The sequence below is a fragment of the Festucalex cinctus genome, chromosome 1, assembly GCF_051991245.1.
Source record: "Festucalex cinctus isolate MCC-2025b chromosome 1, RoL_Fcin_1.0, whole genome shotgun sequence".
NCBI lineage: Eukaryota > Metazoa > Chordata > Actinopteri > Syngnathiformes > Syngnathidae > Festucalex > Festucalex cinctus.
In genome coordinates this window covers 27,431,553-27,453,712 of record NC_135411.1, presented here as the reverse complement: position 1 = coordinate 27,453,712, position 22,160 = coordinate 27,431,553, and the positions used below count along the sequence as shown (strand labels likewise).

The 22,160-nt window shown below is 40.1% G+C and overlaps 2 protein-coding genes and 1 non-coding gene across 3 annotated transcripts; all 3 read left to right on the top strand.

The window, feature by feature from the left end:
- Window positions 1-1,836: 1,836 nt before the first annotated feature.
- On the top strand, window positions 1,837-1,955 carry LOC144007874 (5S ribosomal RNA). The gene has a single exon (XR_013280437.1). It is a non-coding gene; the product is annotated as a 5S ribosomal RNA (ribosomal RNA).
- Window positions 1,956-13,646: 11,691 nt separating this feature from the next.
- Window positions 13,647-17,472, top strand: hsd17b1 (hydroxysteroid (17-beta) dehydrogenase 1). The gene is made up of 6 exons (XM_077524550.1): window positions 13,647-13,967; window positions 14,321-14,482; window positions 14,694-14,873; window positions 15,889-15,982; window positions 16,051-16,234; window positions 17,078-17,472. Exons 1-6 carry the CDS (start codon window positions 13,829-13,831, stop codon window positions 17,231-17,233), a joined length of 915 nt encoding a protein of 304 aa, XP_077380676.1. The 5' UTR covers window positions 13,647-13,828; the 3' UTR covers window positions 17,234-17,472.
- Window positions 17,473-18,494: 1,022 nt separating this feature from the next.
- LOC144022290 (coenzyme Q-binding protein COQ10 homolog, mitochondrial-like) lies at window positions 18,495-21,994 on the top strand. The gene is made up of 5 exons (XM_077526991.1): window positions 18,495-18,728; window positions 20,256-20,408; window positions 20,952-21,144; window positions 21,301-21,395; window positions 21,656-21,994. The coding sequence occupies exons 1-5, from the start codon at window positions 18,619-18,621 to the stop codon at window positions 21,879-21,881; spliced, it is 777 nt and encodes a 258-aa protein (XP_077383117.1). The 5' UTR covers window positions 18,495-18,618; the 3' UTR covers window positions 21,882-21,994.
- The last annotated feature ends 166 nt before the right edge of the window (window positions 21,995-22,160 follow it).

Here is a 22,160-nt window from a genome sequence, read left to right as displayed (position 1 = left end):
TACTCCAAGTATAGGATTAAAATCTTGTTATCTACCTTATATTGTTGATACTTTTTGTTTATCCGACCCCTTTAAAGTTCTTAGCGTCAACATACTATTAACATAAATGCCATCATGTGGCGAAATGTCATGCTAATTCTTTGTCAAAAACTCACTCCTGTCATTTTCAGTCCTGTTACTCAAATGAGGAATTTTAGTCGAAATAAATAAGTAAAGTTGCCAGAGATGACATTTTGAGTTATTCAATATTTGTATTATTCGATTTATGGTTGAAAAAAGACACAGTTTAACGAAGTTACAACAAGCAAAATGGCACTGACTTGGGTGAAAGGCCCCTTGAAAAAAATGTGCAAAAATAATAGTGGCTAATGTTTTGTACAAAATCCTACTAAATCCCTATGAAAAGCGGCTGCAAAATGAGCCTCGTGATGACGTGAGATGTCAACATAAATATGGAAAACTGGCTATTGGATCCCTTGGAAAATTCAAGCGCTGCTATGCTAACCCATCCTCACGTGTTAGTTCTCCATGGAGAAGGCAAGTCACTTGGATATGTACACATCCTAACAGACACATCAGGATAGAGGCATTCCACGCGAGCTTTGACGGTGTACTAGATATTCCCACGCATCCATCCACGAGGTGAGGAAAAATCAACACCTCTGGCTAAAAGTGTCACTACAGTGTAAATGTACACTATGTAGACATGTGGATGAGCATACTTGAAGAGATGAAACAATTCGGCTGCAGGTGACCGCATCCGTCATGCTTCGAGCTATTGGGCCGCGCACCTCACTGGCTTCGGGGGAACAGCAGGTGCAAGGGTCCATATGTCACATGGCAGGGGTCATAGGTCAGCTTGGGCTGGCTGATTCGGATTGAAAAGGATTGCTGAGGATAAATAACTTTTAGGTTAAGACAATTAAAGAGTCAACATCAACTGGTAATAATGACTGGAATCAGCAGTAGTTACGGAGCAAGATCCATCTCAAATGTGAACGCGTCAACAAGACAGATTAGCGGTTCTGTTGTGCATAAGCGCAGGATGACAATCAGTAAATGGAGGGGACAGCTTGTGCCGCCGCTCTTTGGCCTTTTGTGCCCCCACGTGTGGACTCAAGCCAGGGGGGAGGGGGTGGAGGCAGGTCATAGTTCAAGCAGTGGTGCAAATCCTTCTTTTCTTGCTGCAACTGTTACACTCCAGTCAATAGAAAGTTGTCAATAGTTGTTATCTTAAACAGATGTTTGTGTATTTATACTCGACAAAACAACTTTTGTTTTTGCTCCCATTTTTCACGAGATGAACCCAACCATCTAAAACTTCTGACATGTACACGATATCACCATTTCGCGCAAATATTGTTCACAAAGTGTCTAAATCTGTAATAGTGAGCATCATAGGTGTGACATTTCAAGATGCTGATTAGACACCATGATTACTGCACAGGTGTGCCTTAGACTGCCCACAATAAAAGACCACTCTGACAGGTGCATTTTTGGCGGGAGGGAGGGGGCTTTAGATTCAGAAAAATGGCGTCAATACTGACTGGTTTTCCCCAGATCCGCCCCCCAATAAAACAAAAATGGACCTTTCAGAGTAGCCTTTTATTGTGGGCATTCTAAGGCACACCTGTGAGGTGGGATGGAATATCCCGGCAAAGGAGAAGCGCTCACTATCACAGATTTACACTAGTTTGTGAAAAATATTTGAGAGAAATGATGATATTGTGTATGTGGAAGAAGTATTAGATATTTGAGTTCATATTATAAAACACTGGAAGCAAAAAACAAAAGTGCTGTGTTTATATTTTTATTGAGTGTATATATGATATCACGGCTTATGGCCATACTACCTTGAGAACGCCCGAACTCGTCCGATCTCGGAAACTAAGCAGGGTCGGGCCTGGTTAGTACTTGGATGGGAGACCGCCTGGGAATACCAGGTGCTGTAAGCTTATAGGGCGGCACGGTAGTCGAGTGGTTAGCACGTCGGCTTCCCAGTTTTGAGGTCTCTGGTTCGAGTCCAGGCTCGGACCTTCCTGGGTGGAGTTTGCATGTTCTCCCCGTGCCCACGTGGGTCTTCTCCAGGTACTCCGGTCTCCTCCCACATTCCAAAGACATGCATGGCAGGTTAATTGGGCGCTCCAAATTGTCCCTATGTGTGCGTGTGCGTGTGGATGGTTGTTTGTCTCTGTGTGCCCTGCGATTGGTTGGCAACCAGTCCAGGGTGTCCCCTGCCTACTGCCCAGAGCCAGCTGAGATAGGCGCCAGCACCCCCCGCGACCCTTGTGAGGAATAAGCGGTCAAGAAAATGGATGGATGGATGGATGGATATGATATCACCAACCAAGATAGATTTAGCGTTCTTAACTGTCATACAAGTGTAAAAAAAAAAAAACGATAGCCCCTGCTAATATAAAAATATCGAAATGATTAGAAGCACTTTGATAAAAAGCGGTGTAGTTACATTATTAAGAGTCTTATAATATTTGTTGCATTAATTTAGCTGTTTTCCCCAATATTTAAGCTGATTGATTTATAAGTCAATAATCAAAATTAATTGAATACTCCAAATATTCCGACTGTGTCATTATGTACCCTATGAGTAGCAAATGACTACTTCAGGGTGTAGCCCACCTCTCACCTAGTCAGCTGACCACACCCATGACCCTAATGAAGATACATCTACAGATCCGCAACGTAAGGTATTTTCGTATTTGAATTGTACAATATTTTTCAAATGGATTTGAACCACATTCACAATTGACCTAGTGCATTGCGGGGTTATCCAAAGCCCAGAAATAAAATTAATAAAATGGTTAAACGCTGTAGTTACGGCTTGTGTAAGAGAGAAACAAGAGAAATACTGTCCGGATTATTCCCTTCCCTAAACCCTCAAACAACTACGAAAAATGTCTGTGCTGGATCAAACTTTGTGGAAGACGACACACAGCCAGCCGAGTCCTTCCAAAATTACCAGAAAGTACTACGTCTGCACTACGGTAATGTTCTTCATTGCTGTTTTTAGCCAAAGGCTAATGATAGTTCCGGGAAGCTAACCATCAACGCATTTTTTGACTTACTATTTACTATAAATGCCACAGAACAAACTTTGTACACACGACCAGTTGAATCCCTCTAAAATGACCATAAACCGCTACGTCTGCACTAAGGTAATGTTCTCCATTGTTGTTTTTTAGCCAAAGGCTAACGATACTCCGGGTAGCTAACCGTCCACGAGTTTGTTGATTTACTATTTACTATAAATGCCAATAGAACATTGAAAATATGAGGCAATATAAATTCATTCTTACTCTGCTTGATGGGAACAATGTCTAAAAACTTCAGTTTTGCCGACAATTTTGACTTCTGTAGCAGCAGACAGCGAAGCATATTTCCTTTTGTTTGGGGGCAAAATTGCATGGTGAGGGAGTGAAAATACCCTTCACTAAAAACTTTAAAGCCCCTTTGCATGCTGCGAAGAGAAACATCGTGTCCTGAAATACCTGACCCAGAAATCCAAAGGAAGATCTGACAACTTTGCCATTAGAGCGCAAGCTGTTTCGCTCATCTTGCCCGAACAATGTCAGAGGGAGCTGCTTGTCGCATAATGTGGGCGGGCAGGGGCGTGCCACGGTAAGGTCAATTGTCAGGAAAGCTCCATGTTGCATCATTTACAGGCAGCGTCAGATTTCCATAAGTCATGGTTCTTTTGTGGTTGCGCACAAATTCTCAGGTTACGCGTGGCTGGTGTGTCAGGAGTCCAGACAGAAGTTCTTATTTATGAGACATAGGGATATGTTATAATTGTTCTTCTGGAGTCAACCATTTGACCTTCACAGTCAATCCACAAAGCAGATCAACGGCATCAGCCCTCCCTCTTTTCCACCAAGAAAAGTCAGACAGCCTAGCAAAAAGAATGGGTATCTTAGTACAGCTACAACTTATAACTCATGTCAGAAAAGCCAGAGATTCACGCCTTCCTTATAGCAAGAGTCTTCCGCCGCAGTCTTAAGTCACTTAGCACTGCAATCAGTCAAGTTACGTAACAAGCAATTGTCCGAAAAGCGCCAATTAAACCTTGCCAACGTGTTCCATTCTTTTCAGCGGGTTTTAGCTAAATTCACCCTGCGGAATTTGGCGAGGACATGTAAAATCAAATTAAAGATGCTCTAAATGATAAATGGGGACTCTGGACCTCCATGTTGCTGCTTGAATGAGAACATGAAACAATCTGGCAGGGATTCAGATTGAGAGTGATCAAGACCTGCTCTCCATTCCATTTCAACGTCTAAGTCCAAAGACCTGAAGCTACGCTCGTCATGTTAAGAAAAGAATGTACAGACTTCATTGCTTCTTCATTCATGTCCGAGCATCTTTTTGCAGACAAGAGTGTCTTTTGTGTGGATCTTCGCCTCTCAGTTGGCCAAGGCTCTGCTCAGCGAGCGTTGCTCTCACCGGAAACGAGAGCGTCTGCGGCCACAGCTGTTTGACTGTTAAGTCTCGTGAGCGTCACGACGGCGAAGCTCAGGCCAAGAATTTGGCACCCATGCGATGGATCTTCAAGAATATTCGCTGCTGACGCAAAAAGGCCCGGCCCGATGGAATCCATTGCTGCTTTCCTGCTAAACTTGAGGCGAGAGTAAGAGAGGTCGGAGGTCTTGTCTGGGAAGACTTGCACTACAAAAATATTTGGAAAATGCTGCCATTTTATTCTACAAGTGTGAGAACTATGGAGATGTTCAGGTCAGATCACATTCTCCCTCATCCTGAAGTAAAAAATGTTTTTGTCCGCTACGTTCTTTCATTCAGCTGAACGAACATTTACATTATATAGAATCCAGTGATATTTGTGGCGATTATTTGCCTGGTAAAGGTATTAGAAAATAATAAGGGCAATACCACCAATGGTGTAATTAAGAAGAGAGGGATTTCACTTGTGGATTGATTTTGTGAAATGGAGTTTACTATCGTTCCATCTTCCGTCTGGCCTGAATTGACATTTTCCAAAAGTCCTTGCATAAAACACATACTGTATCAGTTTAGAATGGAAATATCTATGGCGTGATGCTTGTTATATAACAGACTACCATATTACTGATGACATCCTCCGCTACGAAGAATTTGCCACATGCACGCCACCCTTCAGAATAGCTTTCACATTCGGTGAACCCGTCATAAATCACCTACCAGCATAAATCATGGCCCGATACACCACTCTTATTAATAATGCCATCGATCACATAAACTTAAATTATATGCTGAGAAGCTCTTATGTAATTCTCAGCAGGCGTGATTAATTGACAGGATGCTCCAGATAACATTTCAGTGAGATTTCTTAGAGCGTTTGCTCCCTGGATTTATAATCCCAAAAGGGATTTTTTTTTTTTTTTTTTTTGCCTTCTCCCACAGGGGATGTCTGAGAAAGGTCACTGCGACCTCCTCGGACCCACGCAAATCTGTCAGCTCAGCTTCCAATAACTCTTGAAGACGGCGGCATGGCATGTTTGGCCCGAAAGAGGACAAAGGTGGCATAACGTGTCATCCGTCTCTCAGGCAATAAAATACAAATAAAAAGCCACGCATGGACGTGACAGAATAGGGAGTCGTGCGTGATAAGCACGTATGTGAGGTCTGGCGAGCACTGGTGAGCCTTTTATGAGGAAGTGATGTGAAGATGTGATAAGAGCCAGATGGTTCTTGGGAATGTTTTGAATGCATCTTGTACTTGGCGGGGTGGGTGATGCTTGTATAAATGAGGCAACTTACATAATCAAACTACTGTGCGATACGGAGGCTTGCAACTACTTGTTGACATTGTTTATCTGTAAAGTGACAGCAATGGACGTAAATTACAATTTACGTACATTTGTTTATTTGGCTACTCTTAACGCAAATGGAAACAAGATGTTAGCATGGGATTTATTTGTGAGCAGATAAAAATAGACGTGTTTATTAGCTTCTTCTCAATGGTAGTGGGGTTTTTCTCATTAATGTTGTGTTGGGTAGCAGACTGACTTAAAACACATCCATATGGGTTTAAAAGACCGTTAAATTAACTCATTCACTGCTGTGGACGTTTATATTCGTCTACTGGAATCCAACAGCAGTTTTGAGCTGTTAGCTTCTGTTTGTGGACTTTTGCATTGTTTTCAATTAAGTCATTTCTTTCATGTGATGACTTCTTTCTTATGTGTCTTGCTCATTGGTGTTTATTTCCACCTGCTCTCGTCAGCCTTGTTCCTCGTGTATACCAATTAGCTCCCTCCAGCTGCTCGTCTTATCCAGGTGTGGCTTGTCATTTTTTTGTATTTAGTTTGCCGCTTTCTTTCACTGTGTTGGTTCATTGTTGTGGACACAAACCACATTCTCCTTATGTCATGCTTGTAGTTGTGATTGTGTTTTTTGCTTCCCACCGTGTGTTACTTAGAATTTTTTTTGTCTTCATAAATTTAGGATTTTTATTTTGTAGTACTTACTACCATAAAAGTTAAACAATAGGAAATAAACAAAACATGTTTATCTTAAAGGTGCATTCAAGAATCTTTTGTCTCTCCATCTTCAGTATGAGTTATAAGTCCTTATCCATTACATATACACAAAGAAGAGAGAGTGAAAGTAAAGCCCTACATAAACAATAAATTCCCAAACATTACGTATTGAACATATGTGGACACACGCACATGCACATGCCCATACACACACACACATAATAAGTACATACACATATAAACATACATACGCACACAAATGTATTTACATTTACATCTGATTTACATATTTTTCTATCATTATCTTTTTAAACCTCTTTTTAAATACAGTAATTGATTCACATTTTTAAAAATCAATTTCACAACTATTCCACAAATTAACCAATTTAACAGAAACACACATTTGCTTTATGTTTGTTCTAATCATTGTTTTTTTAAAGTCACTTGTACCCCGTAACCCATAGCAACAGCCCTCTTTGATTTTGAATAACTTCTGAATACTGTGGAAAAGTTGTTTTTTTATATACTTTGTACATAATTTGAGCTGTTTTAAATTCAACAAGGTCATAGAATTTGAGAGAATTTAATTGAATGAATAACAGATTTGTTGGTTCTATATGTGAGTGATTAATTGTTCGTTTGGCTCTTAATTGACCCTAAAATGTGAGAAAAGCCGAACAATGGGAAAATGTAGATTTGAAGTTAATTTTGTAGTTGTTAAGTGAGTTATATATATTACACACACACACACACACACACACCCACACACCCACACACACAATATTATTCAGACTCAAATTAATCAGAATCAAACTGTACACCTTTAGTGATACACTGCTGCCTATGTCCGAGTGGTCTTGTTCACACTCACTCTCATTCATCTGACAAATTGAATGGGTTCTTCCTTCGTCAGTGTCTCACCTGTCTATAAGTTTATTTAACATTTTTAAGATTAATTTTGTTATGATTGAAACAAAGTAATAGTGAAGGTAATAAATAGAACGTGAAAGTTGGCTGGCCTATTTCAGAGCTTTCCAGTTGATGTCCCAACAACAGCGCTGCTGATGCAGAGCAAACACAAACAATGACAACCACTGGGACTATGCCAGCAATGAAGACAGGTAACATTTCTGTTTGGGCGGAGTGCAAGACAACTATGTAGTTGTGGTAATGGCAAGGATTAGCCGTCGACCGTGAGAGCGTGGGACTCTCCGGGCTAGCGGCCCAGAGCGGCTGACAAAAGACTTTATCGGAATATGATCTAAATGCATCCGTGGTGTTGGAGAAGAACAAGAGCCGCTAGGTCATCGCGTTCTCAGCTCGTGTGAACTGAAAGCTCAGGAATGAATGTGGAGCGGCGGCATGGAGGAAGTAGATTCCGTTCACAGTATTGTCGAGAGTCCTCCCCTCCCAGTCGCTAATTAAATAAGGTGCTTTTATATGGAATTTTGTGAACAGCTTGCATAACAAATGATTACGTTCAAGTGAAAAAATAGATCCTGTTGTTGAAAATCAAACATTTTTAATAGCTGTCCCTAGATATTATACAAATATTTCTCCTCATAATATAATACTGTTTGTTGCGTTTTAATGATGCAAAACTTTATAATTGTTTTTGTTTGTAGCAAATTTGATCTCAACAGCAGAATGTTCTGAATCAACTAAAAAAGCAAGACTGGCTAAAATGCAACGTCTTGACATCTGTATTTTGGCCTGTTTTATTGCCGCTTCACTCCCACTCCTCTCTCCTTGCCAGGATGGGGTAAATAATAACCAAGAAATGTCAATGCTTTTGTAAACTGTGGACTTGAGAAGCTATTTGAGACTCATGCGATTATGGACTACGTACTGTTTATTAGGGATGTCACAATAAGGGCAATATCGTGATATCGTGATATTAAAACTCCCACAATATTGTCGTCATGTTCACAATATTTAAAAGGAGCACATCTGTTAAAAAAGTCAGGTTGATTTCCAGTTGTGCAGTTCTAGCACCCTCTAGTCTAGTGGCTAGTTTATTAATGCAATTAAATTTTCATTTGGGATGTTTTGGCCTTCTACGTTTAAAATATATGCTAATTGTCAGATGAAGGGGAACCTAATTTGCTTGTGAAGCGATCAATGTGTGCTTGCATTACAAAGTAAGTGCCTTAATATTTTTATTAGAGATTGTAGGTGGTTTATTTGCATTGCTGTTATGCACAAAAGCACAATATTGTGCTTTTTTTAAGTTTGTACTCTTTTTTTTTTTTTTTTTTTTTTTTTTTTTTTACAATATTGTGATCTTTTTTAAATATCTCCAACGCCCCCACAATATCGGGAAAATTATCATATCGTGACCTTCATATCGTGATAATATCGTATCGTGATGTTTGGATATCGTTACATCCCTATTGTTTATAAATGAACTTGATTCAGACTAACCACTGTGTTGCCTCATAGCAACAATCAAAACAGATGTATAGACAGGTCCCATAGTGACTCAGAATTAAAATATAAGCCCCAATAGAGTCAATCTAATTGGTCACCTTGTTCGTAATATGCAATCATTTTATGTCCGTTATGGTTTTTGCATTTAGATAAGCGCAGTTCTAAACTGCGTTGACCTACTTTGTGAGTTTTTGGGTACACATTTAGGATGAGACTTTGCTTATCTAGGAATAGATATGCAAATGTGTGCACGTGAACGATAAATGCCGCCAATTGTTTACAGGCACATATTGTGTCTGCATACTTCGGCATGAGTTCCGCTGGCTGTAAACAGACGGTATCCTGGCAACGGCCGGGAGATGGGTGGAGTGGTGCTGATTCAACGTCTGCAAGATGACAAGAATGTACAGGGTGAAGCACGATCTTGGGGGGTGTTGGGGGACTTGGAGGTAGAAAAGGACAACTAAGGCAGATTAGTGCAATAATATCTTTCCAGCTAAAAAACAAGCTGGCTTCTCTTCTTGTTATGTGGTTAAATGCCATTGCGGCTGAGTCACAGGCTGAGCCACCACTGCACACCTCACTTCACCTCATGAGGCACATGATTGTCTGCCTTGTGCCAGTGGCTTCACGTGTTGACACGCAATCCTATTTGGTCTAAAACTGGGGTTCTCTCCCCCAAACAAACCAGACCACAGACCCGGTCAGCCGTATGTGATGAGTCTGCAACCACAAAGTCTTATAAGTTAGTCCCGTTTAAACAAACTCTTCAACTTCCTCAACAGAAGGAACCATGAGCTGAAGTCCAAGAAGTAAAGCAACCACAAACCAGTTTGTTGTTCCATTGGGAGTTTGAATTTGAAGTGTCAGGCTGGCCAATCACAGGGTCAGCACAGAACAGATGCCTGTTGGATTAGATGCTAACAATGTTGGTTCCTTCCTTTATTGGTTTGTTTTGGGAAAATACCTGCTGTCTTCTAATCTAAATGAGCGTTAGGACCACAAAGGCCGGTTACCGGAACAGGAACAGGAAGTCCACCCCAAAAGGTCTTTGAGTATTTATGAAATGGACAAAAGAGTGTTTCCCATGTTGTCCATCTACTTCGCTATTTCCTGCAGTTGTAGGATTTATACACAAATTGGTTCTGTGGAATGCTGAATGCAGCAGGTCAAAGAAACGGCCCGAGAGTTCCAGTGGACGTCGAGATTAAAGTTTTACCTCCAGTGTCGACACAGACACATCCATCCATCCATCCATCCATCCATCCATCCATCCATCCATCCATCCATCCATCCATCCATCCATCCATTTTCTTGACCACTTATTCCTCACAAGGGTCACGGGGTTGCTGGAGCCTATCTCAGCTGGCTCTGGGCAGTAGGCGGGAGACACGCTGGACTGGTTGCCAGCCAATCGCAAGTCGACACAGATATATCATTCGAAAATGTACAAAACAGGACATTTGTGATCCCAACTCAATTCATGAGCGAGGTTTCTCCGTGTGGTTGGGGGGGGGGAGCAAGATTTAGGGACTGAAACAGTTTCAGGAAATCCGATTTTCTAGATTTGAAGCCAAAAAAGATGCTGACCATGAACATTCACAGTTGTTCAGGTCCATTCATGCTTTCCTCAAGGCTTCTCCTGTTTCACCAAGTGATGATTTTAGCAGGAAGCAGCAAAGCCCAAAGTGCTCCTGCCGTTGAACCTTTGACTCCTCAGTCGATTTTCTTTATTGTTGTGTGTGAGGCAGGGATACGAAACGATCCTCACAGGAGCAAATCTGTTAATGCCTTTTGCAGTACTGTGGACATTTTCTATTTTTACCAACATCTCAGCTCAAAATGGTGAAAAAGAAGAATCTCTGGAGAGGTACCCATAAAAAGATTGAGTGAGATTGTTAAAAATGTGGATAGACTACATGCTTTTGCAGAATTTCTGTCCACATGTAGGGAGAAAATACACCAACTGAGCAGATTGTAATCTAGAGGTCATATACTCTGCCCCCTCACAATAAATCTTAATGAGAAAAGCTGATTTTTCGTTCCAGGGTCAAACCTACATACAACATAAATTACACGGCCCATAAATTGAGTCATATACAAAGGCCTCTAGTATCATCAACCAGTCAGCTCCATTTGTCTTCCCGCTTGTTATCATTCATTTCTTTGAACATGTTCATCCATCCTTCCATTTACGATAGCACTTGTCCTCACCAACCAATGGCAGGGCACATGTGGCCAAACCAACAAATCCAAATTTAAGCGGGTGGTGGTATGCATGGTGAGCAGATAGGTATATGTGAATGTTTTTTTTTTTTTTTGTGATGCATCATTACTTGTGTCAAGATACTTGAAAGTTTGATTAAAGAACATGTCTCATATTTACTGCCCCACCTTCCCCCCATCCAGATAACGCCATCTACAGTAGGGATGTAACGATATCCAAACATCACGATACGATATTATCACTATATGAAGGTCACAATACGATAATTATAACGATATTGTGGGGGCCTTGGCGATATTTAAAAAAGATCACAATATTGTAAAAAAAAAAAAAAAAAGAGAGCTCATACTTAAAAAAAAAAGCACAATATTGTGCTTTGTGCATAACAGCAATGCATATAAACCACCTACAATCTCTCATAACAATATTGAGGCACTTACTTGGTAATGCAAGCACACATTGATCGCTTCACAAGCAAATTAGGCTCCCCTTCATCTCACAATTAGCCTAATTTTAAACATAGAAGGCCAAAACATCCCTAATGAAAATTAAATTGCACTAATAAAATAGCCACTAGAGGGTGCTAGAACTGCACAAATGGAAATCAACCTGACTTTTTTAACAGATGTGTTCCTTTTAAATATTGTGAACATGACGACGACGATATTGTGGTAGTTTTAATATCACGATATCACGATATTGCCCTGATCGTGACATCCCTAATCTACAGCAGACTCAACACATCTTCATCAGTTTGACGTGCTCATATCATTCTGACATGGAACATCCTGTCTAGTCTTTCCTCAGGAAGCGCCTCCGCAGTACTACAAACCTCACATTGTGTCCGCCTTTAAATAGCACTTTTCTCCAATGTGACCTGCAGTCATCCAGAAGCGTTGGACATGGCCCGACACTGGGGAGATGTCAGTGCTCATTATTCACTCTCTCGATAGTCTGCATGCTTCTGTTTTAACCCCAACCTGATGCCTTACATTCCTAACAAACTCGACACCTTTTCATATAAAAAACAAAACAAAACAAACAACATTTAGTTCCTGAATGACATTCCCTGGAGCTGAGGTTTAACACTTCTCCAGAAGGTGTTTATAATAGAGTATTTCCAGACCTCCATTTGGCCCTTACTAGGCCGTCGGGATTTAATTGACTAAGTGGAGTAAGAAACTTAACTCCAGGCAAGTGTTTCATTATTATTTGATTCAGGCTCTACTGCCGGTATATGGAGTTTAAAAGTGAACGTTTTTCACCAAATGTTTTTTTTTCTTTCTGTTTTTGTTGTCTTTTGACAAATAAGCTCGCAAAAAGGCCGAAAGCGTCAAAAACACTCATGTGACCTTCCAAAGCCACATGAAGAAGGACGTCTCAAGACTAAACACATGATGTGCCATTTTTGGTATTGAGTGCTAAAAAAAAATCAGGTAAACAAGTCAATTACAGTTAGTATCATCACGTCTTCGTAATTACTTGACAAATTAATTAAGCCATTTAGTGAAACTGAACAGCTATGAATGGTATGCCAATTGTTTTTCTTTCTTCAACTGGTTAACGCCTCCTGTCAGACAGGCATGTGAGACATGAGTTACATATTACAACATAAAACAATTACTGCATCTTGTATGTGTTTGTACCTGTAAGGCACTTTTGTCGTAGACAAAGACAGTACATTATAGTCTATGACAAAAGTGCTGTGCAATTCCCTTGTATTTACAAAATAATCTTCATAAAGGCACATTTGAGTTTTTTTTTTTTTAAACTGTATTGCCCCAAGAATTTTATTTACAATTTTTTGTGAAAATGTTATCAATGTTATTCTCCTGTGTCTTAAACAAATACACTTTGTATAACTCACACATAAAATTAGATATACTTTTTATTGTTGGTTTATGTAATTTGGTCAATACCCTTGGCTGGTTGCTATAATTGCAGGGAACAAAAACATTTCCATGCTCTAATCTACAACTCTATAGACAATTTCAAGGCTTAAATGAACCTCACATGCATGTTTTCGGAATGAAACCCCACACAAGCACAAGGAGAATATTAAAGTGAGACATGAATCCAGAACCTCAGAACTGGAGGACAGATCACGTGCTAACCTCTCATCCCTATGCAGCTGCTTTGATATCTAACACAAGTAGTCTTTGTTTACTTTCAAGAATTCGAAAACAGTTCCCACTCAGTTGTGGTTTGAATGTGAGAGTAAATAGTTTTCTGTCTGGCGACCAGTCTAGGACGTAGTCCACCATTCTCTCCCCCTGAATCAGTAGGAATAGGCTGCAGCTAGCCCATCCATGAAAATCTGAAGACAATTAATGAGAGCAACAAAAAGCCCAAATTATTTAACATGGCTTTGGATATGATTGAAACAATGATCAATAATGTTTAAAAAAAACAAGTGCGTAAGTAACAATTCACCCGAGCTCTCTGGGAAACGGAATGTTTCATAATGTCCTGCTGCCCCCTTCTGGTCGTAAAGACACCAGCACGGCTATCACCAGTTCATCCTTTTTCGCGTGCTTTACAATAACAAAATAAAGTGCCGCACTTCCCATACTTCACATGAAAAACACACTGGAAACAAGGACATGGGAAAGTAACGGGAGGACAGCAGGTGGCTGATAGTGGGAAGTTGTTTGAGGAAAGTGGCCTTGTGAGATGAGAGATGGGGAAAGACAACCTTCAGTCGTCTCATAACTTTGGCAGCATGGACAAGAAGGTGGTGTTGATCACCGGCTGCTCATCCGGTATCGGCCTCAGCCTGGCCGTCCGTTTGGCTTCGGACCCGGAACAAACATTCAAAGGTGATGGCAATTTTTCTTTAAGGAACCTAAAGTAGTGGCTGCTAATGGTGGCATGTCTTCCTTTGAGTTCTGAAGTTTAGTTTAGGTCTTCCTGTGTGGAGTTTTGTGCTTGTGTTTTGTTTTTTTGTTTTTCCTGTTACCGACATGCTCCCCAAAAATTTGTCTGTTAAGTTCATTGATGTCTCTAAATTGTCTCGGTATGAATGTGAATAATTGTTTGTTTATGTGCCCTGCGATTGACTGACAACTACAGTTCAAGGTGTGTCCCACCTCTTGCAGTACTGGCATTTGATGGATAGAACCTTGCGAGGGTCCGGTCATCCAAACAAAGCTTCTTTGCCTGTGTTTTCAAGTGTACGCCACCATGAGGAACCTGGCCAAGAAGGAGCGTCTTCTGGAGACCGTCAAAGGTCTGCACAAGGACACGCTGGACGTTCTTCAGATGGACGTGACGGACCGCCAGTCCATCCTGGATGCCAGGGACAAGGTTGCGGAGAAGCGAGTGGACATTCTAGGTGCGTTTTTGGTGCTTTGGCTACAGTGGAAGTATTTTTTTTTTTCGTCATTGACGTTAAACTCTACTACTGCTTTCACCACTATCAACTTATTTTTACACCACTGTGGCAGTGACAATTTGTACACAGTCATAATTCTTAATTAGGTTCACTCCGGGTTTCCTGAGTGTGTATTTTTCAACAAGCAACTCGCCTAATTGTTTGTTTACAGTCTGTAACGCCGGTGTGGGTTTGATGGGTCCACTGGAGGCTCACTCTCTGGACTCCATGAAGCAGATTCTGGAAGTCAACCTTCTGGGCACCATCCAGACCATCAAGGCTTTCCTGCCTGGGATGAAGGCTCAGCGTGACGGTCGTATCCTGGTCACGGGCAGCGTCGGAGGCCTTCATGGTGAGAACATGATGATCGGGAACTCCACATTTTAGATTAGTTCTGTAACTGTAGTTTCTTGGGCCAAGGAACTATGTTGAAGTGAGTTGAAGAGCTTCATTATCCCCTTCAGACCCATAGATGGTTGCAGTGGACATGACATATTCGCGTCTAACCAATAAAATGCATAATTTGGATGATGTAAACACTTCTGGTTCATGGTTGGATCTTAACACCTTAGCTGTTAATAATGGGAACTCCTGCAAGCCTCTGTCCAAAAGTTTTCAGACAGGATTTGGGTTTGTATTTCCCACCCTCTGTCTGCGGATGTATCAAAATGTGTGCATTGTTTATGTGAAGAAGAGAAAATGCAATTTACTTTTTCAGCCACAGGTGGCAATCGCAATTCGAAATTCAAATTTCTGCATTCACAGTAGCTTTAAATGGACCATGGTTACTTCTTTTTTTGCTTTACATGTCAATTTTACAGTCAAATTCAAGTAGAAATGACAAATGAAGAAGTCGAAGCAAGTGCGCTTGACATCTTGTTGGGAGATCTGTGCAAGCGAGTCTTTTCATATTCTTGACATGATATTCTACGATGTCAGTCTTTTGATGTGTTTAGGACCAACCAATCACTAACCAATCACAATCAATCACAAATCACAAGCTAACCTGGCGTACACCCTTAACAACTAAAAACACGAGATAACCCCCCCCCCCCCCCCCCCCAAACAAACAAACAAAAACATTTCCCATGTTGTTTTTATGTGGGAAAAGAATCCAAATCAGCTATATATAAAAAAATAAAAAAAAAAAAAAAAAAAAGCCCAGCTAAAAAAATGCGGGTCTGAAGAGGCTACGATTATCATTTTATTTTCAGTATCCCTTTTGATTGTCATTGTGCTCTGCTGCCATCTTCTGGCATATGTAGGAAGCTATAAATTTAGCAGGGCTTAAATTGCAGATTGTCATCATTCACATCATTCATGGAAAAGTGAAATTGGATACCATCAGTCTTCATTATGTTTCACAGGTCTTCCCTTTAATGAGGTCTACTGCGCCAGCAAGTTCGCAATCGAAGGAGCGTGCGAGAGCTTGGCTGTTCTCTTGCAACATTTCAACATCTAGTCAGTGTCCACATGAATTGGATTGTTGTCATGACCTGGAAGCTAATTAATTTATATCTACACTTTAGTGTGAGCCTGATCGAGTGTGGCCCGGTCAACACCAACTTCCTGGTCAACCTGAAGAAGGCGGAGCTTGGCGACCCGTCCCTTCAACATGTGGACGAACACACGCTGGGGCTGTATGAACGATATCTGCAGCATTGCAGTTATGTCTTCCAGAACACAGCACAGGACACTGAAGACATTGTAAAGGTGAAGGCTTGTTATGCAGATGACATACTTGGATTAATGAGAAAAGTTGGGTGTATTCATTCAGTAGTTTGGTGACATAACCAATCCATGCTCAAATTGTCTCAAAATTTATGAGATTTGTAAAGACAAAGTTGACACAAGACATGTTTTATGTTTTAATCGGCATTTTAAAATAGTTCCCACTTGTCCTAATTCGTAACATGCTCTGTTCTCAAAAAGACATAATTAACTGAATGGCATATGAAAAGTTGGGTCAAACCATTCTGATGAAATTGAAATTGAACACCCAACTGAATATAAAAGTACTTTTATGAACTTATATTTTTCTGAAATATTTATATATACTTTTGAAATATATTTTAATATATCATGTACCCCCTGCAGTGCCTTCAACAGTGGTTCATTTGACAACCACTGTTCTCCAGGTTTCCCTCCTCCAACACTTCTGATTTAATAATCAGCATCATTATTAGACTTCTACTGAGCTTGCTGATGAGCTGACGATTTCATTCAGGTGTGTTAGAGGAGGAAAAGCCCGAAAACATGCAAGGCTGAGGCTCTCGATGGCTTGAGTTTGACACCTATGCTTAAGTTTAGACTCTAAAGTCACATACATGAGACGTTACAGACATGATATGTCATAGACTCTAAATTTTAGAGTTTCACTGAACCTGACAGTTTTAATTGATCAACAATGACTATTTAAATAGTCATTGTCAAGGTAGACTTTCTATTTGTTGGCTCTCGTTTCGATGGCGTACGAGTCTTGACATGTGAAAAGATGACTCGTGAGCCGCAAACGTCTCCTGACGTAACAGTGACTAAGACGCTTTTCTCCCTCAGGTATTTTTGGATGCCATGCAGTCGTCCAGGCCGGCCTTCAGGTACTTCACCAGCGGAGCGGTGCCCCCTCTGACCGAGCTGAAGGTCACGCAGCCGGACGGCCTCCGGTACATCAGCGCCATGAGCAAACTCATCTTTTCGCCTGACGAGCAGTGAACTCGGCACGCTTGTCCATTTTGTCAATTGTCAATTTCGCGGAAATGAAGCTGACTCATCGTTGTTACACAATTTGAAAGCAAGTTCCCCGAAGGCAGTGACAGGTATTAAACATTAAATTCTTTATTGGAAATAGTAATCAAAGATTACATTTAGAAAAGTAATAGAAATCACTTTTGGGGAGCTTAACATTTGAATGCGGTTTTGTTTTTTGAATAAAGCTATTTGGTCATGTGGTATTTTTTTCTTTATTATGCCTCAGCATAAATATTTGAGTGGAGATGAGCCCAATGGAAGCAAAGTCCACTTTTATCACGCGGCACACGCTCAACTTCCGTCATGCATTTCCTCACTCTTGGTCAGCTGTTCATACACACATTTAAAAAAAATCTTTTTAAATCAATTTTTTTTCCCACTAAGTACATAACATATTAAACAAAAACTTCTTGACAAAATTCTTGACAAAATATCAACTTCAGAATTTTTTCTCAATTAAGCCCAAAATAATGAAAATAAAGCTTTTTCGTATGAGTCCTCCAAATATGTAAGGCCGCCTCCCCTTGACCCCCACCATCACCCCTTAAATTCCATCAACCTTTTCATACTAAATCTAACTCAATTCTTGTGAGAACACCCATTTCACAATTGGGTTACATTATTATTAAAACTTTTCTTTTTTTAAAACCCCAAAATGTGTCGTTTTTAATCCTACACTTTTTTTCCCCAGCAACATCAACTTCCTATTATTAAGACTTGCTTTTCTTAATTTATTTTTTTAACGTGAACCCCAAAATATGTATTTTCAGAATATTTTGTACACAGTCCTACATTCTTGTGAGAACATCACCTTTAACATAGAGAGTGGTTTATAATACTTGACTTGAAGTAACCCCAGAAGTTTTAGCTTCTTTTTTTTTTTAAACAAAATAAAATATAAATACATGAATTGGCTGTGGGTCTGATGCTTAGGTGTAGATAAAGTGTTATAAAAGTGCAGTCCATTTACTTTTTAATATGAGTTATTAGCTATATAGTCAAACTTAATGTTTAACGATTATTGATTGATTAAAACAACAATAGTAAAAGTGTACAGGAGTTTAATGAATCAGATGATTATGACGTCTATTGATCATGAAACTGTTGCGTCATTATTTGTCATCTCGTGATTCATTTGCATTCAAACCAAAATATATGTATTAAAAAAAAAAATAAACCAGCCTCGCGCAGTGATTGGCCAGGACAGGACTACGTCACAGTCATGATGGGCGGTACCATTCTGGAGTTGTAAAATCCACCGGTTGGCGCCGGGAGCGTTGCCCAAATTCCTTCGAGAGAAACTCGATACAGTTGAATTTATTTAGTAGTATTTTTTTTAATCGATAACAATGGTTACGTCCCGAAAGTCATCTCAACGGCTCTTCGGGTCTCTTTTGGATGTACTTCAAATCCAATGGACCAAGTTTATTCGGGGAAACTCTAAACGAGGAAATGCCAGGTAAGCACACAAAAAAGTCAAAGTGATGGCTGATGCACAGACGTTCGATTCGGATAATCTGATAAATAAATGTTATTTTTTAAAACACGTTTATCAATTGGTGTTGCAGAATCCAAGATAACTTGATTGAAAATATGTTTAGGGGGAAAAAAAACAACTAGAATTATTGCCATACAGGGAACTATTAATTATAATAATGCATTATATTTATAGGCGCCTTTCTGGACACTCAAGGACACTGTACAATTTTAAAAACGATTTCATTAAAAACTGTTTAAAAGAAAAAAAAGATGGGGGTTGGGCTGGTGGCAGTTAAGTGGCAACAACTTGGGTAGGCACTGCAGTTGTAAACAAGTGTGTTTTGAAATAAAATATTAAGGCTTAATGTTCCATTAATATAACATTCTTCCATGCTTAAGGTGTGAATCCTAACCCTAAGTAAGACGTTTTGTTGAATATTTTTCCATCAAAAATTTATGTTTAAAAATCGATTCGGCTGCCTATTGAATCGATTCGAGAATTGCGAGCGGTAGTATCGCGATATATTGCCGAATCGATTTTTTTCAACACCCCTAATACATATATGTGTATATATATATATATATATATATATATATATATATATATATATATATATATATATATATATATATATATATATATATATATATATATATATATATATATATATATATAGTGGTGTCTCTTGGAAATAAAGATAAACACTGTGCTCATTTGGGATCATAGTGAAAATGTAATTTATTTATTTATTTATTTATTTAAAGAAATCATTAACTTATAATTTTGACTAACATTTTGAAATGGTTGACAATGATGCTAGGTGACATATGACAAGTTGGTTGAACCATTTGGAGGGAGACTGTTTTCTGGACAATGAAATTATTTGAAACCATCCATCCATTTCCCGAACTGCTTACTATATTAAGGTTTGTCAGAAAGGTGCCAGGTGTTACTCGAACAAGTTTTTCCCCTTCAATGTGAGCCAGGCGATCAACCAGGATGTCAAGTCGCCTCTTCATTCAGTGTGCAAGAAGAGGCGCTACTTGTTGGCAGGTCAAGTCGTGTCTATTTCACAATCACCTGAGCGTCTGAAAGTTCATGGCCGAAGAATATCACCATGCTGGAACAACCTCCATGCTCACCTTTTAATCTTTCCCAAGTTCACGAAGGTCATCAAAGGGATGTTTTTTGAAGATGTGGAAAACAATAAGATTGCCGTGATTTGCAGAGGATTGCGGAAGAATCCCTCCAGGTGTGCATGAAGGTGTGGAAGAGATGGCTGGCAAAGTGTTTGACTTCAGGCGGAGTACTTTGAAGGGGAAAATTTGTACTTTTGTTTGGATTTAAAGTTCTGTATATTTTCTGTGACATCAGTCCTGGTGGAAGTTTTCTGACACACATCTATACTTGGACTGAAACAGATGTCAAACTTTCTCTTATGTACCATACTGTCAATACAAATTGATAGCATATCACACCCACCTCTTGATTATTTTCTTCTGTCAGGCACGTTTATCCTGGTGGGTTCCTGACAATGAGGAGGGCTACCCTGCCACTCTGTGCCTCCTTTCCCATCAACACCCCTCATCGCACCTTCATCAACTTGGCCGCACCCATCACTCGCCGCAGAACCGAGTACGCAGAGAGCCGGACCTTAGGGTGAGTGATCCAGAATTCGCTCCAACACAATGTCGCATCACTTTTTTGGTGCCCGATTTTTTATTTTATTTTTTTTCCTCATTTCATTGGATTTTGAGTATCTGTCGATACAGAGTCTTGATCAGATACCTCTGCAATATATTAAAAAGGAAAGGAGTGCATTCAAATTGTCTTATTTTTTTTCATTTGAGTAAAGACATTCAAATATGATAACTTCTGGCTGTAACATTCTCACAGTGCAAAGTAATGATACAAGCAAACTGGTAACATTTAATTTTTTGGCAAATATTCCATCATGAATAATCATGTTATGCTATCAATTTAGCTGCCTTATGCCGCCGTACACACTTGGTGGTGGTTGTGTTTTTTGCTAGCATATTCAAGACTGCAAAGTTTGCCTTTCAATATAATTACAATTTGTCGCTTTCTGACCTTTCAAAAACAAAAACAAAAACAAAAAAAAATATTTTCCACACAATATGATCAGCTGAAAATTACACGATTGTATCGGACAACTCAAATCGTGCGAATTTCTGTTTCCAGGTACACGCGGGAGCAGATGTTCGGCGTGGTGTCCAACGTGGAGCAGTACCAGCACTTTGTGCCCTGGTGCAAGAGCTCTCGCGTCATCAGGAGCGAGGGTGGCGACGTCCGCGCCGAGCTGGAGATCGGCTTCCCGCCCGTGGTGGAGCGCTACACCTCCGACGTCACTTTTGTCCCCAACCACCAAGTCAGAGTGAGTCCCAAAAACATTGCTTTTCACCTTAACGGGGACATACATTGAATGGCAAATGGACATTTTAGTTACTTGTCAATTACAGAGCATATAATCTGACATCTGAAGACTGTTTTGAGTTTTGAGACACATCCCTTGAATTTTGTTGTCCAACAGGCCTTGTGTACGGACGGGTCCCTCTTCAGCCATCTTGAGACAATCTGGAGGTTTGAGCCAGGACCAAAAGACACACCGGACTCTGTACTGACTATGTAAGTCCATTAACATGAACATTTTTATTGTTAGGCCTTAGTGGAGGTCTTCTTTCAACTTTGTGTTTTGTCAACAGATACATAAAAGTGAGCGATGCCATTGTCGCGCTAATTTTAGCAGAGTGTAGCCGCCGTCCTCACAGGCTGAAAATAGCTTTAGATGAGTATCCAGGAAGTGGTTATGTTTCAGTGGGGCGGCATTATGGGTAAAAAAAGACCGGCTGCTAGCTAACACCACTGGTCCTGCCTTCACCCCGCAGGTGTCTTTTGAGTTCAAGTCGTTGCTTCATTCTCGGCTGGCCGGCCTCTTCTTCAACGAGGTGGTCAAGCAGATGGTCGGCGCCTTTGAGTTACGGGCGGCCTCGCTCTTCAGACACAAGCAAGCGGCGACCCCGAGGAGGTGGTCGACATGACAACAACTTCCCAACGCCCACCCCCCCAACACAGACACATGCACACAAGAAACTACATTTTCACATAGAATAATTATTTAACAATCTAATTTATTTTTTACTGCTTTTTTGCACAGATGTTTTCAGATGTTTTTTTTACTTCACTGCTAGTTTGTTTTCAAATAAAGTATTTTTTTTAATAACTTATATTTCATCTGTTTTATTTATCTTTTTTTATTTAATCTTTTTGGACTACAAGCTGTTCTGACAACAATAACCTCTGCATAGGAAAACAAAAAAAGATTATTATTTTTTCAGTAACACCACACCACAAATATTTAATTTTGTTTAACTAATTGTATCACACTTTTGT

Coding starts and splice junctions, on each gene's coding strand:
- hsd17b1 (XM_077524550.1), top strand. CDS start 13,829: ATGGGGAAAGACAACCTTCAGTCGTCTCATAACTTTGGCAGCATGGAC. Junction 14,874..15,888: donor CAGCGTCGGAGGCCTTCATG/GTGAGAACATGA, acceptor TATGTTTCACAG/GTCTTCCCTTTAATGAGGTC. Junction 16,235..17,077: donor ACACTGAAGACATTGTAAAG/GTGAAGGCTTGT, acceptor TTTCTCCCTCAG/GTATTTTTGGATGCCATGCA.
- LOC144022290 (XM_077526991.1), top strand. CDS start 18,619: ATGGTTACGTCCCGAAAGTCATCTCAACGGCTCTTCGGGTCTCTTTTG. Junction 18,729..20,255: donor TCTAAACGAGGAAATGCCAG/GTAAGCACACAA, acceptor TTCTTCTGTCAG/GCACGTTTATCCTGGTGGGT. Junction 21,145..21,300: donor TCCCCAACCACCAAGTCAGA/GTGAGTCCCAAA, acceptor GTTGTCCAACAG/GCCTTGTGTACGGACGGGTC.